The sequence below is a fragment of the Coptis chinensis genome, chromosome 7, assembly GCF_015680905.1.
Source record: "Coptis chinensis isolate HL-2020 chromosome 7, ASM1568090v1, whole genome shotgun sequence".
NCBI classification, from domain to species: Eukaryota; Viridiplantae; Streptophyta; class Magnoliopsida; order Ranunculales; family Ranunculaceae; genus Coptis; species Coptis chinensis.
Window position 1 is genome coordinate 82390549 of NC_141462.1, and position 17279 is coordinate 82407827.

A 17279-nucleotide genomic window follows, 5' to 3' on the forward strand; every position below is an offset into this window, starting at 1 on the left:
GTGGTTGGAGGAAAAGTTTGAGAAAAAAAAGTGTTTAGGGTTTTCAATTTTTAGTTTTGTTTGAGCAAAAATGAAAATACCCAGCTCTTTAAGAATGCCAAAGCAACAACACCATTCTCGCCACAATAAAGGGCCTGATATACCAAATACCTCTTTTTAGATTGGTACAACCTTATAACAACTGAGGTGCGGTAAATTATAAGTTAGCAACATTAGTAGCCCGAAAGTGGCGTCCCTAATTGATAAAGTCCCAATAAAAATTGCATTTATTTTTTTCTAAAAATTTAATTACATTAGTTGCCACGCATGAGGTGGCCGCGAATTGATAAATTCAAACTCATAACATGGTGTAATTTTGACATATAAGAACCGTTACAATTCATTTCCAACGTTTATTAATTTCTTTAGCGTTTGTTTGGTAAGCCATAAAATGTTGGTATTTTCCGCTTTCTAACATTTACTAACGTTACTAATTTTCCATTACTAACGGTTACGATGCTTACTAATTATTTACATTCCTAACGATTTAGTATCCGTTACTAATTATTTCTCATTTATTAAAAAAAATGGTTTTTCTTGCCCTTTTATATATTGCACCCGCACCCTTTTCAGTCTACAATGTATCAATTAAATTCTTCCATTCATCAATAACTTCGATCTAACAATTAAATTCTTTCTATTCATCCACAACGAAAAGTAATGAAGAACAACATAGATATTTCTAAACACCCCCAAACCAAGTAAAATAGCAAAGTTTACACTGAGGGGCATTTTATGCCAAGTTAGTTCCCTATTTGTTGATATTATTGCACTGGATTTGAAAGTGGTGGCACACTTCAAAGTATATACTTCTCCATTACTATATCCAACAAATGACTTTTACTTCCAAAGGGGCATGCCCAACATGAAGAAGTAACTTTCTTTGTTTCATTCGATTATGAAAAAGATGTTTCCACCCATAAGAAGAATTCCTTACTTTCTTCAAGTCCCCATAATAAATAAGACCATCTCAAAAAAATTATAAGTACCCTACATAGAAACAAGAGTCACAAAACAATATAGAGATCATAGATTTAACCAAACTTTGGGCGTTGACCACTAACTAACTAGTGCTTACGAGAAAACCTTATGCATCTCAAATAAAGAAGTCTATCTTCTAACCGTTTATGTAAATCCCCGAGATTACCTCTCGACTCTCACCATTGGTTGTGGATTATGGACAAGACTGCATTGTCACCAAATGACTTCCGGGCCAGCATTCCCTAGAGAAACACAAGAAATTTAATATATTTGCACATAAGAAAGAAAACTCCTTAAACTTAAAAAATCAAGTGTCACACTAGATTCATAGATATTCATGTAGCTCCAGTCAATCTCCTCCTTTGTGTACACCTCCCCGCTCCATTTTAAAATTGAGAACCCCGCAATTAAAAACAATAATCACAAGAATTTACTTTGGGCAATGCCAATCGAGAACAATATCATGTGCTAGTAAACATCTCCATGCTTTGAGTAACACTATTTTCCGATTGGTATACGCTTTGGGTGGTAAATTATTTAATTCTAAAAGCATTTGAAGGTGCATTTTGTGTTCGCATGCGACTAAAGGATAAAATATGAACAACAGAGAGCAAACTCGAAAGCACCATAAAACATGAAAAGCATGCTCCTTAGACTTTAATAGTTATGAAAGATCTGAAATAAATGGTACAACAAGACTTTTGATCCAGTTGAGATAAGTAAGCCAACATCACTAGAACATCTCGACAAGAAATTGATCCGGTTGTGATGATGCTTGCCGATAGACGTGTTTTTAAAAAGAAATTGATGGCTCTAACTTACGATTGTCAATAAAGTTTGAACCCGACTATACCCTCCAATTACATAAATTGATTCACCCAATCACAACTGCTCCAAGCCAGATACCCTTGGTTTATGCATCAATCACCATCCGTCCAAGAGCCAAAGCGAGGATCCAATACCTCGACCTCTCAAACATTTCTAGTTCCATCTAAAACCCCAAAGGCAATATCTGCAAGGTGCAAATTGTTCATCATATAATTGTCGATTCTCGTATATATTATATGGTCCCTAGACAAAAGCCTATGAAAATATTGTAAATGTGTGCATTTATATACTTGTAAACATAACAAGCACACACGTCATAGCCATGTTCCCCACTTTCACATTTGAACTTTAATCAATACAATCTGCCAAAGATACACTATCTTTGAATTACAATTGTCCAGGCAATTTGAAATTACGCCATTGTGCATAACGCAAACCAAGGTCATAATATAGCTATAACAAAAAGGACATGCAAACCAATACTTAACATATTGATCTAATTAAGGAACTTACATCTTTTCATTAAAAGCAGCCACGGAATGGCCTCCCCTGCTTGTCTTCATACTAGGAACACTTTCCCAAGAAATTGTCCGGGGATCAAACCTTTCAATTTGGTACCGCGACATGTTGTAGGCGTAAGAATAAAGCTCTATGTCTTTGTACTAAGATTGCATACTCTTTTCTATCTTTTGCACCACGAATAACTGCAAGAATAAAGGAAGGAAATTTATGGTGTCAATAGCAAATGAGAAATGGAATGTCCCATTCGGCAATTACAAAACATTTGAACAGTGTAGTGTTATTATAATATATAAAATCCTGACAACCACTGAAATTGAACGATGCAAACTACAGGAATGCTTATAGAAAAGAGTGTAAAAAGCTATGATCAAGTAAGGTACATAAAATGTCTCACTTGATTGATCTAGCTTGATTTACTGAAAACTCTCGATCCATTGGATTAGGTCCAACTAGCAATGGCCCAGAAGCAGGGGTTGTAGAATTGGCATAATGTAGCACTCCTAAGCCAATGATACTACTATTTGATTGTGTTGGATTTGCTACCATAAAGTAGTCCATAGTGTTGAGTTGATTGGCTGCGACAAGAATGGAATAAGACTTGCCAATATGTACATCTAAGGAGTCCAAAGTGATATGATTAGTGTAAGATCCCTCAGTTTCAACCAACACCATATGATGGTCCTGAATTCTGAAATTGAAACTCATCGAGGTACCCACATTCGATATTCTCAATCGGTACATTTTTCCTATGTGACAAAATCAAATCCATCAAAATGAGCAAATTGATCAAGTCATAGGAATTCATATTCTCAATCGGGTACATTTTGCTTAACACTCTTGAAGTTAGAATAACAAGAAGATTAAAAAGAAGAAAGAGTAAAAGTGTAAGAAATTACCTTGTAGTCATAGGAATACCAATCACCAATGAGAAGATCAAATTTGGCTTCTGGCTTGTTGAAGGGTACTAGGATGACGTTTCGGTTGTTGACCCTTAAAGGCCCAAAACCTCCAGCAGCCTTCTGGAAATTCAGTGTGAGAAAGTAGAAGAAGCAACCTATCTGGTCCTTGGTTTGGACGTTCAAACACTGTGACATGATTCACCTTAGGCTTTCTGTTATACTCCTTCAATTATATATAAATAATCTTTTAAGTGGGATTTCATTTTGAAAACAAGATACGCATTCAAACTCAAACCAACTAAGTCCTACCTCTGTAGCTTGACTGCGAAGAATGACGGGCAAGCTAGATGTCTCGTAAGCATATACTAGAGTCTCGTCTAAGTCCAGAACGAGCTGCAGGGCAAGGAGCACTCATAAGTATCTATACACTTTAAAAATTGGGTAGCTGTGAAGAACAAGGTGAACAAAAAAAATGTATTTGCACTCAATAATGTCTAAGGTGCATGAGCTCATTTAGACAGAGACAAAAACTACATGCCATACAGTAAAAACAAGTCCTGAGCAATTTAAACAAGATCGTACATTATGTAAGAAGCCCTTTGTCGAAACACACAAAACACTAGCGAAAGAGAGAGAGAGTAGTTTCCTGAAAAATATACTCTCATTAATCATCGTTCGCAGTCATCACATCTCTCTAGATCGATCTAAAAAATGGCGTTGGCATTCGATGAGTACGGTCGTCCGTTTATTATAGTAAGAGATCAAGAATGAACAAGACTAGATTCACGAGGAATCGATGCTCGAAAATCACACATCTCTCTTTGGTAAAGCTGTTGCTAGGATTCTACGTGCTTATCTTAGTCCTAAAGGCATGGATAAAAAAACGCTTCAAGAGAAGGAATGTCATGCAATTAAAGTTTCAAACTTTACCTAAAACTCAGACGTCTACAAGATAAACCTGTAAAAAGTTTTACATTGTCATGCAATTAAAACTGAAACAAATTAGAACTTGGGTTAAAAAAAAAAAAAAAGAGAAGGAATATATGTCACCTGCTAGCATTGTACTGAGAGACGAGAATACGACCACTACCCTTCAATGCCTACACTCAAGTTCATCAAATACATCTCGATATAGCAATTAAAAGCCGATATGCTGAATAAAACCAATAAAATCAGACAAGGCATGTTTACCTTTGCAAAGTGACCACACCGAAAGCTTTCTTGAAATGGATCGCTAGCCCAACATATTGTATACCGTCGCCTACCTTTGTACAGAAAGAGACTTCCAAGAGACCCCCTTCTTCCTCCTCCTTTATTCGGTTGAACCGCAATGCAAAGACTTTCACAAGTTTGCATTATGCGGAGTTAAAAAAGGGTTAGAATACTCACAAACCTGCAAAACAAACAAGCATATATATAATACATTCAACAATAGCAAAAAGCTTACACATATATATCCAAAATAGTTCAACAAGTTACAACCATAACCTTTATACAATATGCCCAAAAAGATTACCAAATTACAAGAACATTAACCATACTTAATGCTTATGTGAGCACATATGTCCAAAAAGATTACAAAATTACAACTAGAACATTAACCATACTTACTGTTTTACGTATATGTCCATATGTCCAAAAAAATTTGCTAAACAATATGTCCAAAAAGATTAGCACTAATCAACCATTCTTAATCATATTTCAACCGTCCATCAGCCCAAATCAACCACCCTCCAGCAACAAAACCATGAAGGGTTTTATTTCCATATTGGGGACCATCATAGACTAACGCATCACCCATAAGCACTTCATCAATATTAATCTTTTTCTCACCTCTAAGCACTTTTCTGCCATGACAAATATCTTTGTGAATAGGATCGGTCACCACAAACCCCTTGGCTACTTCATTACCTTCTCTGTCCAATAAGGTAACTCTAGGCTTGTCAGACAATCCTACATGAGCACTTGTTGCCTCAAACGGAGAAGCCAAGTTTTGACGAGAACTTGGAGATAGATGATGAGGTGAGTTTGAACCATTAGGTGCATTCATCGCAGACTGTGGGGGGACAATTCCCGGTGCAATGTGAGTCTGTGATAATAGAAAACACATGTATAAAGCAAAATACAAGTTATACGTATGCCTAATTATAGAAGTTACAAACTCACCATCAACAAGTTAGTTAAACTGGCTAGGGAAGCTTTAACCTCAGCCAACTCTTTCTCGATGCTGGGACTAGCACTAGCAGATGACGCCAATGCTTTGTCAAGTAAGTATTCACCAACCGCAGCATGTTCAACTTGTTTCGGTGAGATTTGAGAGCCAACAAAGACGAAAGTACGCCCTTTATTGTCCTTCCCAAAGATTTCAACTAATACATCACCGTCAAGGTCTATGATCTCGTCAATATCATTCTCTCCCCCTACTTGCTTGCCCAAGAGTTAGCTCTCTCCTTTCTTTAACAGCCTTCACTTGTTCCTGAAACAACAAGCACAACCAAATAAAGACACTCATGTATATATACATTTTGGGAGTAAAGATTCACCAAGCGATACATGATTAAATCCAAGAATTTTTACTATGGTCCTCAACACATTTAAATGTAACAAGTATAAATACTTACATATGCTACACGAGCACTCTCCAAAATAGATCCATCACGACGCTCGTGACCTGTTAGCCAATCGTCCTCTCTACGGACTTTGACATTAGGATTCTTTTGTTTCTACACAAAAGAATATCAAATGTTACTACAAACCACTTCCAATAATAAAGATATTGAGATAGGACGGTACCTTCTTGTAACGCATTTGGGCATATTTTTGTCGCCCAAGAGTATGACCAATGGTGTTCTTTTTCCTATTTGCTGCATTTATTGCATTCCTTCATCTGACTTCAGGTCTAAATTCACGGGTCACAAACTTCGCCCAAAATGTTGGATTCATACCATCGGGACATGCGCGGCAATAGCACTTCCTTGCTTAAGGCTTTCTTTATGATATACGTTTTTCGGTAGTTGCATTTTGCAGTCCTCCGAATTTACTGAAAAACTCCCTCGAAGATTTTTATAAGCCAAAGCCATGGGCACATCATATTCAAACTCACCCTATCAAGAATTATAATGGTTAGAAATTTATTTTTGGTAAAGTTTAAATGATAACATTATCAACAAGAATAGAATGTTACCGCCAAAGCGTCCCACACTGCATCCTTAAAGGTTTGTTTCACAAGCCTCCAATCCTTGTAATTCAGAGGGATGGTTACTCGAATAAAATGCCCCAAGCGAGTTGCCCATTTCGCCCCATAAGGACCAACAGCAGTGCCCTTACTAGACACCAAGACAAGCATTTTAGCCTTAACTGATGAAGGTGCACCAGATGATTCAGATGTTACCGGGGGTGTTGCTTCACCAGATTCGGGTGTTGCTTGACCTGATGGGGGTGGCTGCAAGGCACTAGGGCCTGAAGATTGACCACTTGATGCCATTAAACTATCCTGCAAATAGTGACAACTGAATGCATATAGTAGGTACTGCATATGTTAATCTTTAAGTGAAATGACTACACTTCAAAACGTAAAACAAATCGCATTCAACTTTGAGGCACAACCATCAAATTACAGCGTACAATTATCAAACTTGTAGCACAAAATCATATAATTCACGCAATATAAAACTAAACACAAATAGATGCATCCATGGCAAAAAGTTATATTAGACATTAAGTTAACGTCGTCTTTCTAGCAAGGGTTTCAAATTGGGTTGGTCTTCAAGAGTAGATTGGAAGTCAGTTGGTACATCTAGCTCATCCACTCGACAAGTCAATCGCCTTGGAGAATGTATAACCACCGACCAATCAGGATGTTTCAAATCTTGTGAATAAAACACTTGATATGCCTCTCGAGCAAGAATAGCTGGCTCATCCAAAAAGTTACTTGAACTTTTCAGTTTGTTGAGGTTGACCATCACCAAGCCCGAGTCTGGACAGATTTTACAGCCATTAGTCTTGTCCTCCACCCTCACCCAATCGCAATAAAAGACCACCTCTTGAAAGTCGATATAGTCTACCTCAATTATCTGTTTAATGACCCCGTACCACATCGTTGTCGCATCAATAGGATTCTTATCTTTCCTACTTGCGATTAAAAAGTAAGTAATCCCTCATAAAAACACCAATTGTCTTGGGTGGTAACAAAGATCATCATGAGACTTGGGAGAGAAAACAAAGCCATTGACGCTGTACTTCTTATATGTCTTAGCTTTAGTTGGCCCTTTGACTAAATGCCATAACATAGAATTCGTGGCATCGTCCCTCCAACAACTATAACAAAGACACAAGAAAAACAATTTAAAAACATCACTAGTAAGTGAACTATCTTAGTATTTCTAAATTATATTGTTTTTGTAAGAATTAATACCTTTTATATAACCAATCAATGAAATTTGTTTGTATCTCTACCTCTGTTTTTTGCAATCCCTTTTCCTTTAGCATCGTGAACCCAGTTACAACGAGTCACAATACTCAACGCATTTTATTCATTCAAGCTTTAATATAAGTATCTACATAATAACATAACATGTTCCATGCCTACATAGTCAAGAATTCAGACCTGTAAAAAATGTATCTCGTTCTTCTCGACTTCAAAGTCGAAAAAAGCACCCATCGGCGATATCTGTACAAATTGATGAGGGGATAATGACACATCCTTACCATCTAGCATAGGCCCTTCATCACTATACTCGCCATTTTCATCTAAAAAGACTTCTTGACTGTATTTGTGATTACCGGCTCGTGGATTGGACATGTACTCCATGGCATACCTAACGGATTCAGCAACAAGATAGGATTCTGCAATAGAGCCTTCAACATATCGTTTGTTGCTAGGAATGTCTTTACACTCTTTCATCGACCTAATGGAATGAAATATTCCAAACTTGCATATGTAAATTTTAAGTTCAAATACCGTCAAATAAAGTCAAAGACAATTGAAATAAAAGTGATTTACCGTTCGAATGGATACATCCACCTATCTTGGGTAGGTCCACAAAATAACGCCATCTCGCTAGATGCACCATAAGGTGGATGCTTATATCAAAAATGATGGTGGAAAGTGTTTCTCTAACACACACAATGCCCTCGGCAACCATGTACTTAGCTTCTTGAATATCTTTTTCTGATCAAGACCTTCGAGCAGAGTAAATTAAAGAATAAGCTTATCCGGTATATAGCTTTCTTTAAATCGCGGTGTTTTGGGAAGGCATGTTGAAGCAATACAGGTAACAAGTACTCTATGATGACATGATAGTCATGTGACTTCATTGTTAGCAAACCGGGTGGATTGAGACTAACAATGTTGCTCAAGTTAGAAGAAAAACCGAAGGAGCTTTAAAATACTTCAAAGTTTTTAAGAAATTCATTTTCTCATCATATATCAAAACAAAAAGAAGCATGTGGCTTAACCTTTTTTTCCGGTGTTCAAATCGGTTTGCATCCATCCCCGCCCAATCGTGTGTATGCCGAGAAGCTTCATATCCTCCCCGCAGCATTTACGGTATCTTTTGTTTTACTCAAGCAAAGGATCGTGTTTAGTAAATGTTCAGCAACATTCTTCTCGGTATGCATCACATCAATAACATGGCGGACTTAGGGTCTATCCAATTACCCCATACCAAAAAGATAGACTTCTTATACCATGCCGCGGTAACTTCATCACCATCACCAAAGATCATCGACATTCACATCAGCTCTTTTTAAGCTTGCCATCACTTTGTCTTTCCAAGTTACAAAGTTGATACGATCTAAATGTTGTAGAAGTTTTTCCCCTTTTAGCGGTTCTGGAGGAAGATTATCTTCTACTGTCTTGAGCCCCAAGTACTTCCCATCTCTAAACGGGTGATCACTTCTAAGAAACTGCCGATAGTTAGTATAAACAATTTTCTTGCTGACAGGTAGATGAAGAGATGGAGTGTTGTCACCACATCGTGGACAAGCTTTGTATCCATGGGTTACACAACCGATAAGTTCCCAAAAGCGAAGTCGTGAATCCCCACATCAACATAGCTCTCCGATTGTGAAATGTTCCTTTTTATACATGTCATAAGCGGGCACTCCATGATCCCACAACCGCTTCAACTCATCATACAAATTGGCTCGAGAAAACATCAATGTCTTGACTTCGGTGCCTTCGCCCGAGAATTAACAGAGACAACATTTGGAATTCTGCTTTCATACATAATGATGGTGGGAGATTATAAGGCACCGTGATAACGGGGCCAACAACTATAACCGATGGATTGAACTCCACGTGGATTAAATCCATCCGTTGCAATAGCAAGCCAAACATTGCGCTCCTCATCTGCAAACTCTTTATAATTCTCTATACATACTTTCCATTGCCCAGAATCAGCTGGATGCCTCATATAATCCCACGAAGATTCTGATCTAGCATGCCAAGTCATATCACGTGCTATCCATGGTATTGTATACAACCTCTGGAGTCTCGGAATGAGAGGAAAGTGTCTCAACACTTTGTTAGGCTCTTTTGAAACCTTCCCTCCTTTGCCCGCTATGACTTTATATCTAGGTTTTTTACAATGACGACACTGCTCCAATTCTTCATCAAGTTTCCAGTATAACATACAATTATTTTCGCACACATGAATGCACTTGGCCTTCATCCCTAAGTCTTTTAACATTTGCTTCATTACAGGATACTTCACTGGCAATGTGTTTTCTTTGGGTAACCATCTCCTCAACACGGACAACAATGCTGTCACACTATTTCCAGACCACCCAAATTGTTTTTTCAGATTATGAAGTTCAACAACTGCTGAAAGTGTCGTCTCGGGTCCCTCACAAGAAGGGTACAATTTTTCTATCGCTTTTCTTTTGTAGTCAAGATACCTTTTACCCAAGTCTGGTTCAGGAACAAATGGTGGTTCAATATCTCCTGTTTCAATACCATGGCCCATATAAGCATCAACAAAGTTCTCTATTCCAAGCCCTTCTTCCTCGATGTTTTTTTTTCTTCCATGTTTCCCACCAATCGATGCTCCATCGAAGTCTCCGGCGTCTTTCACCATGTAAAACCCATACACGGTATGAGAGATCTATACCGTTTAGGTTCAAATGATCTTCGACCACATCATATTCTAGTCGAAACCTATTCCTACAGTTTTACATGGGCAAGGACAAGCGCAGACCATGACTTTGTTTTGGCAAATGAAACAAAATCCCTAGCCCCATCTTCATAAAGTGTGGACCTCTTGTCTTTTTTAGTCCATCCAAGCTTTCTGATTTGCTCACTCATTCTACAATAAAACAAAACACTTTCTAACATGTTTATAGTTAAGAAATTTAAGACAAAATAAGCAAATAAGTTCCAATCATCCGACTATCAAACAGACACAAGTATTTTCATATGAAGAACACTACTAAGATAACTTTGATGTTCTCAAACAATCCCGAACTCAACAACTCAAGTTCCAATTATCTAGATTGGTCCACGAAATGGTCATACTAGTCAATGACCTGATTATACGATACCTACAATTTATGTCATATCATTGAAGAATAATCGGCAAAAAAAAAAAGAATAAAAAGATCAAGCAATACAATCAACAATCAACAATTTATGTCTATTCCAACCAGCCGGTTTAGTTGTCTTCTTTATAGCTGAATATTGTGTGCACCTCAATCAACAATACAAGTATGAACTGATGACGAATAGTATTATATTGTTTTATGTATAGCTATGTAGCCAGCTTACACTGGTGATATTAACGGAAATTGGTGATCGATAACAAAGTCTACTAAACATCTATCGTTAAACTCCTTTTGTGTACATGGTCCATTTTGTCTGTGTAGGTGTTGCTCGTGCTTGCACTATTGTTTGGCGGTTTGAGTAAATGACCTGAAAGGTATTCTCCAGATTTGAAATTGTGTGTTTGTGTGTGACTCTTGCTTTCACAAGCAAGTTTGTTTTTCTTGATGTTTACTTTCCTATATTGTCTTGCTTTATAGTGGTTAGTACACAATGGTTTGGTCTAACTTATTGATGGTGGTTAAGTACATTTGTGCTCTTTCTTTTTTCCTACCAAGAGTTTGAGTCCAACTGTATTACTGGAAATTAACAACAAAAATGGTGATACTTATTATACTGTTATCGTAAGACTCACTTTCTTTTATTTGTTTCTCATCATGTAGCTTCAATTCCCCATATTAAGTTCCTTTAAACTGTTTTAGAAGTAATTACTGAATGTTTCAAGGTAATTATTTGTCATTCCTTAAGTAAATTTTTTGCTGACTGTTTTGAAATTTATATACATATCCTTTCCTGCTGCATTTTGACCATTTTGAGCACCCATCCTTATAGAAGCATTTGATTCCACTCTGGGCAGATTTATTAATCAAAGTTTCATTCATAGGGCATTGAATCGGGAAACAATAATTGTAATATAATAAACAATAGGGCCACTCAACCTGGCCCTGGAGCCAATCTAGCTTCTCCCACTGCCTATGCGACCAACACTGACCTTATGATATCTGAAATGGATATCAAGCTGGAGAGGACGGGCCAATTCTCACTTCTTATAATTGCTCCTCTCCTTCTGGTTCCAGATGGACAGCGAGATCAGTGCCTAGGCCTCAGGGAAAAGATAGGCAATGGGACTCAGCAAGGATGGCCATAATAGGATCTTAATAACACTACTGTTGGCCATGCGTGAAATGGGCCGGGCGATTTCGTGTGCTATATGGAATTCCCCAAAAAACAATGTGGACCGAGACTACACTAAGGCACAAGGAAGAGAAAGTTAATGAGCAAGGAACGAAGGCCACCAGCCACTTATTCTTTTTTTCTGGAATTGCACCTCAATATCGATCTACCTCATGGGAAGCGCTGCATTAAGGCGATTCCCCATGCGCTAGGCCCATGCTTAGTTTTCAATTTCAGCAGAACAATGTCATTGTGACACCTCTTTGAGCAATGTGTCACTATCTTTGATTCAATTCGAGAGAGGGAGCCACTTTTGATATCATATCAATCTACCAACAATTTGCTCAACCTCGGCGAGTATGATCCATTCGTTACCACCCCAGCCCTAAGGCTTCGATTCTAAAAAGACTTGCAAAAGCAAGGTAAAAACGGATTTCAATACAAAAGGTTCTCCTTTTTGGTTGCGATGATTTATTTTGTTTTTGTTCAAAGCGAAGCGGCGGTGTTATTGTCCCTTCCTTCTCCTAAGCTTAGACATCGTTATGCGGATCATCGGGATCGATAATATCATATAATAAATTATTTGATCCGTGAACGCAACCGCTTACCCAATATTGGCGGGGAATGGACCAATTCCTTCAAAAAGGCATATTGATTGAGAATCTATGCAGAGATCGGGTCGTGAACCTTCTCTTCTATCAGTCCGAGGGAACTTAGTTAGGTCCCTCGGGATGCCTATCCGTAACAGGAAGTCGGGATTCGAGCCATGTATGTGGCATACAACTGGTTCTATCGATCTGAATAAAAATATCTTTGATTTGTTTGGTCTTCGAATCAAGCGGAAAATAATGGAGTGGGGAGCTCGGCGTGCAATTTATTAGAACTCATGAGATATGGTCAACAAAGGCCAAATTCTGAAGTCTTAAGCTAGAGCTAAGGCTGTAGTTCAAAATCTTAATCTTATTAAGCTTAAAAAGAAGAAAGGGCATCTGTCTGGTAGGCGATATTCGATGGCAAGGCTAGCGATGTAAGCACATCATTTCTCAAAGCGAGTGAGACAACTTAGCACCCATCCCTAAAAAGAAGAAAATGACTTCTATGTTGGTAGTAAATATACCTATAATATTAATGATATCATTATCATGGGAATATGCCTTAATTAAAAGCCTTTCCCTTACATAGGAAGGATGACGGAATACAAAGTAAGGGCTAGGTCGAAGCAAGGGCAAGATCTAAGATTCGTACTATAAGTCTTTCGAAAGTATTTGAAATAAAAAAGATGTCGAAGTGCAATTCTCTTCCGGTGGATTTCCCTAGCGAGTATAAACTTTTTAAGCTCTTACTTCTCTCCCCTAAGTAACCGCTTCAACAATTCCGAGAGGTAGTCTCGGAAGTAGATTCCTATAGTACCTTATATCTATTTTTCTTGGTCAAGTAGTTCAGGTCTATTGGGAGAGATCCCAGACTCGGCTCAAACCTTCTTATTGGATTGGATCTAGACCCCCGCCCTTTATGTTCGAATTAGTCAATCTCTTTTCCCCACTGCTTACTTTTTCATTTTGCAAGGTGAGCTACCCATTGTTCCCACGCCTATTAGTTTATGGTCATTTATGGCCTAGAACACGGTTTCTTCCTTCAATGCTAACATCTCAAGTGAGAGTCCTCAAACAACAGAAAAGTCAAAATGGCAAATAAATCTTTGTAGCATCTCTAGCCAACGGATTCAGAAGACAGAGCTACTACGGAGGGGCCCAGAGAATCATTAGATTCATGATTTCGTACAAATAGGTAGTTATTAAGTGCATCTTCTGTAGTGCCTGGGAATGACTAAGACAGCTTGAGTCCTTGAAATGAGCTCTGCCCACTGCCATTAATTATAACCGGGTTAGGTATGCCAGGTATTATCTTCTACTCTTATGCTCTTACCTAAGAAGGTGTTCTGTAAGATTTTCTTCTATCTTGCCTTCCTTCCCTAACTTGTAGTTGAATAAGGAATTCTTTCTTTTCTTATGATATAATGAGTATGGGTTTACTAAAAAGGAGAAGCCACTTAGACGAAAGAAAGAAGAAGCATACTTAAAAGGCAAGCGTCGGGTTATGCGTTCTTCTTAGAAGACTTAAATAGGCTATTCACTCTCCAAGACAAGGCAATTTACTCTGTCTAATGTCTTACGCCTTTATTATCACACCGGAAGTTTTTTCCAGCTTCACCTGGTTCCCATTAGAGAATCTTTGCCTTGGAAAGGCAACACTAGTAGCTTTTGTATTGGTGGTAGCCAACGAATGCCCCCGCCGATGGTCACTATTTCATATAGTTTCCATAGCAGCCGAACTTTATGATCTCATCGCTCCGGTTAAGACGCTTCCGGTAAGTTTATACGGTAGGACCATAAAGGAGGTCTTGGAGACGAAAAAAAGCCACGGTATGAAAACCATGGACAGATTTGAGCTCTTGTTGAATCCAACGGCCGATCAAGGTCGCGCTCCGGAGGATCTATACCTCTCCATCTAACGTCAACTCTAACGGTACTAACCTTTAGTTTAAAAGCGGATTTATCGTAATAGACCACTAAGCCATAGAGAAAGGGTTTAACGGGGCACCAAGCCCCAACCAAGACTCTAAAGGATAATCTGCCCGGGCAAAGATGGAGAATTTCTTATCACAATCTTGATCTTGCACCGCCATGAGGCCGGGCCGAAGACGTCTTGCAACAATCTCAACTAGATTGGAGACAGATCACATGACCCCGCCTTGACACAAAGTCTCAAACAGCAAACTAGACCCGGGAAATTCAAGAGTTTTGGGGAAAGAAAGACTCCCAACGATTCCAAGAGGGACTTAGACTCGCCAGCCACTCTACTATCGGCAATGACTACGGCATCACCAAGAAGAGCATAGGCCGGGAATCGACTTCGCCGGGAGAAAGCCGCTCCCAAGAGCCAAGCAAACCATGAAATGGTGGGATAGTGAGAAAAGAGGCCCCGAGGACTAGTACCCTAATAGCTTACCTGTAGTGAAGCAAACGAAGTTTCTTTATTGACAATACATTGACAAGAAAAGTACTCCCCTGTGCATTGCTCTCAAAGTAGTAAGTCATGGGTCGAGGCAAAAAGGAGATATGATCCTTGGTTACCGGTAAATAGTCCCACCACAGTGCTTCCAAAATCTACTTAGTTTTTTAAGTAAGGTCTCTCGAGCCTAACAAGTTGCTGAGTTTAGACTAGCCAAATCAACTCACAAGATCGGACATACAAGAATAGATTTACAGTTTAGACTCTAGGTAAGTAACAACATCAAAAAATATTGAATCACACTCAGTATAGTTTCAAAGCTATATTAGAGCAGTCGCATGGACAAGTTAGATCCTATTTGAGAGTCAAATATTTGTAAGCATGAAAGACAATTAACTTAAGGTGGTTCAAATTGTTAAACAAAGTATTTACCAAGCACCAAAAGGCATCTATGTAAATACGAAGGTGTACTTCTAGATAGACTTCGTTCCGTCGACTTGCATTACCGGGCACCGCCCGGTGAAGCCCGGAAACACGAAAGAGAACTACAAGACCGTTGCAAATTCAGAGGATGACTAGATTCGAGCATCACTGACCATGAACAAAGTGCAAAGGAGGGCCAACAAGTAAAAAATAAAAACAAAAAGATCAAAATCGAATGAGTCATTTTTTTAATCAATAGAATCAATGCTTATTCTAGTATGGGCAAACATAAAGAATACCAATGCTTACAATTCTAAATAATACTTCCTTAGGAAACATGTAGAATTCACTGAATACACAATTGACAAAAAAAATCATAAAAAAATATAACAATCTTAAAAAACTACCTGAGTGGGGCTCAATATGGAGCTCATGTGCACTAAATTAATTAGTATATTAAGAATGCCTTGGTATGTTGATATGGAGCAACCTAGCTGCTTATGGCGTTTGTTTGTTTGTGGTCCTTTCTTTGATTCTCAACTGTTGGCAGACACTTGGGAAACACCATATGACCATTTTTTAACACCAAACAGGGAAGGCAAGGTCTTTTAGTTCTGGTGTGACCTAGGCACGCTTTTTGTTATGAGTATAATTTTGAAAGGCTGACGCAACCACATTTAATTTACAGATTTCATGTTCTTTCTCGTTTCTTTTACAGATTTCATGTTCAATTGATCAAGATGAATATACTGGATAATCTATTAGCTTTCTAAAACAAGACAAAATATCTAAACATCGATCTAACACTAATTAAGTAAATCAAGTCACAACACATAAGCAAGAACACCACTTTTTTAAAAACAATTGATGAGTAAATTAGTTACCTTGAGCAGATCGAATGACAAAAGCAACGACAACTTGTTTAATCTCTGAGATACACTGAGAACATAGATTAATTTTTAATTAAAACTCCAAATCAATTATTGAAAGGGGAGGATAGAAGAGAGAGAAAGAGAGGACGACTTACCTGAATCGAAACCTTGGCCGGCGCAGCAACACCACTCCAATGTTTTCTCTTTTTTTCCTGTTGATTTCCTTTTCATTCACTTGTTATTGATTTCTCCTTTTTAGGGCATCATGAAAAAATCCCGCTTAAGTTTTCGTTATTTCCCGCTTAAGTTTTCGTTATATTTTTAGGGCAAAGTGATTTTTGTTTCTGACAATTTAATTATTTTCCCTTTTTGTTTATCTTCAGTAACGTATAACGAAGCGTGAGAAAATATACAAGAAACGTGACATGGTATTTACCAACGGATAATTTTATTTCTAACGGTTAATAAATGTTGGTCTATTAACTAACGGATGTATATGTGTTGGTAATGAAAATTCCCAATGGTTGCAAAATAGCCCAAATGGTGTAGTGAGTTGATGTTCCTGCCTGCAACTTCCACCCAAATTTTTTCTAGAATCTTTTGAGTTAAATCCATATCCACAAGCACACTAGCATATAGTAACCGAGGGTTCTTTTTGCAGTATTTTCATCGACATGTAGTGGTATTCCAAGCACACGTCCCATAGATAACAAAGTTTTGATCTCCCAATATTCAAGGCTGAGACCAAGAAAACGCACCCCAAACAAGAGCATTTGATTGAGTTTCCTTGTCAGTTGAGAAATTCAGAGTCCATTTACTTAGTCTTAAGCATTGTTCCTCGAACATCCAAGACCGTTGACCCCGTACCTTATTATAATCATCAAGATTTGTGAATCGAAACATCAATAACCTCTACCTAAATGGGTTACTTGCCATTCACCTTTAGGCCTCCATGAAGCTAGAGTCATCTCTCTAACTTTGTTGATGTTC

General features: G+C 38.1%; 1 protein-coding gene and 2 long non-coding RNA genes across 3 annotated transcripts; all 3 read right to left on the reverse strand.

The window, feature by feature from the left end:
- Positions 1-4902: 4902 nt before the first annotated feature.
- LOC147489346 (uncharacterized) lies at positions 4903-5581 on the reverse strand. The gene is made up of 2 exons (XM_086575101.1): positions 5436-5581; positions 4903-5358 (listed from the first exon to the last, which is right to left on the reverse strand). The coding sequence occupies exons 1-2, from the start codon at positions 5436-5438 to the stop codon at positions 4960-4962; spliced, it is 402 nt and encodes a 133-aa protein (XP_086431227.1). The 5' UTR covers positions 5439-5581; the 3' UTR covers positions 4903-4959.
- Positions 5582-5714: 133 nt separating this feature from the next.
- Positions 5715-6154, reverse strand: LOC147489347 (uncharacterized). The gene is made up of 3 exons (XR_015201868.1): positions 6063-6154; positions 5891-5992; positions 5715-5745 (listed from the first exon to the last, which is right to left on the reverse strand). It is a non-coding gene; the product is annotated as an uncharacterized LOC147489347 (long non-coding RNA).
- Positions 6155-6463: 309 nt separating this feature from the next.
- Positions 6464-16834, reverse strand: LOC147489348 (uncharacterized). The gene is made up of 3 exons (XR_015203314.1): positions 16445-16834; positions 16302-16356; positions 6464-6762 (listed from the first exon to the last, which is right to left on the reverse strand). It is a non-coding gene; the product is annotated as an uncharacterized LOC147489348 (long non-coding RNA).
- Positions 16835-17279: the final 445 nt, after the last annotated feature.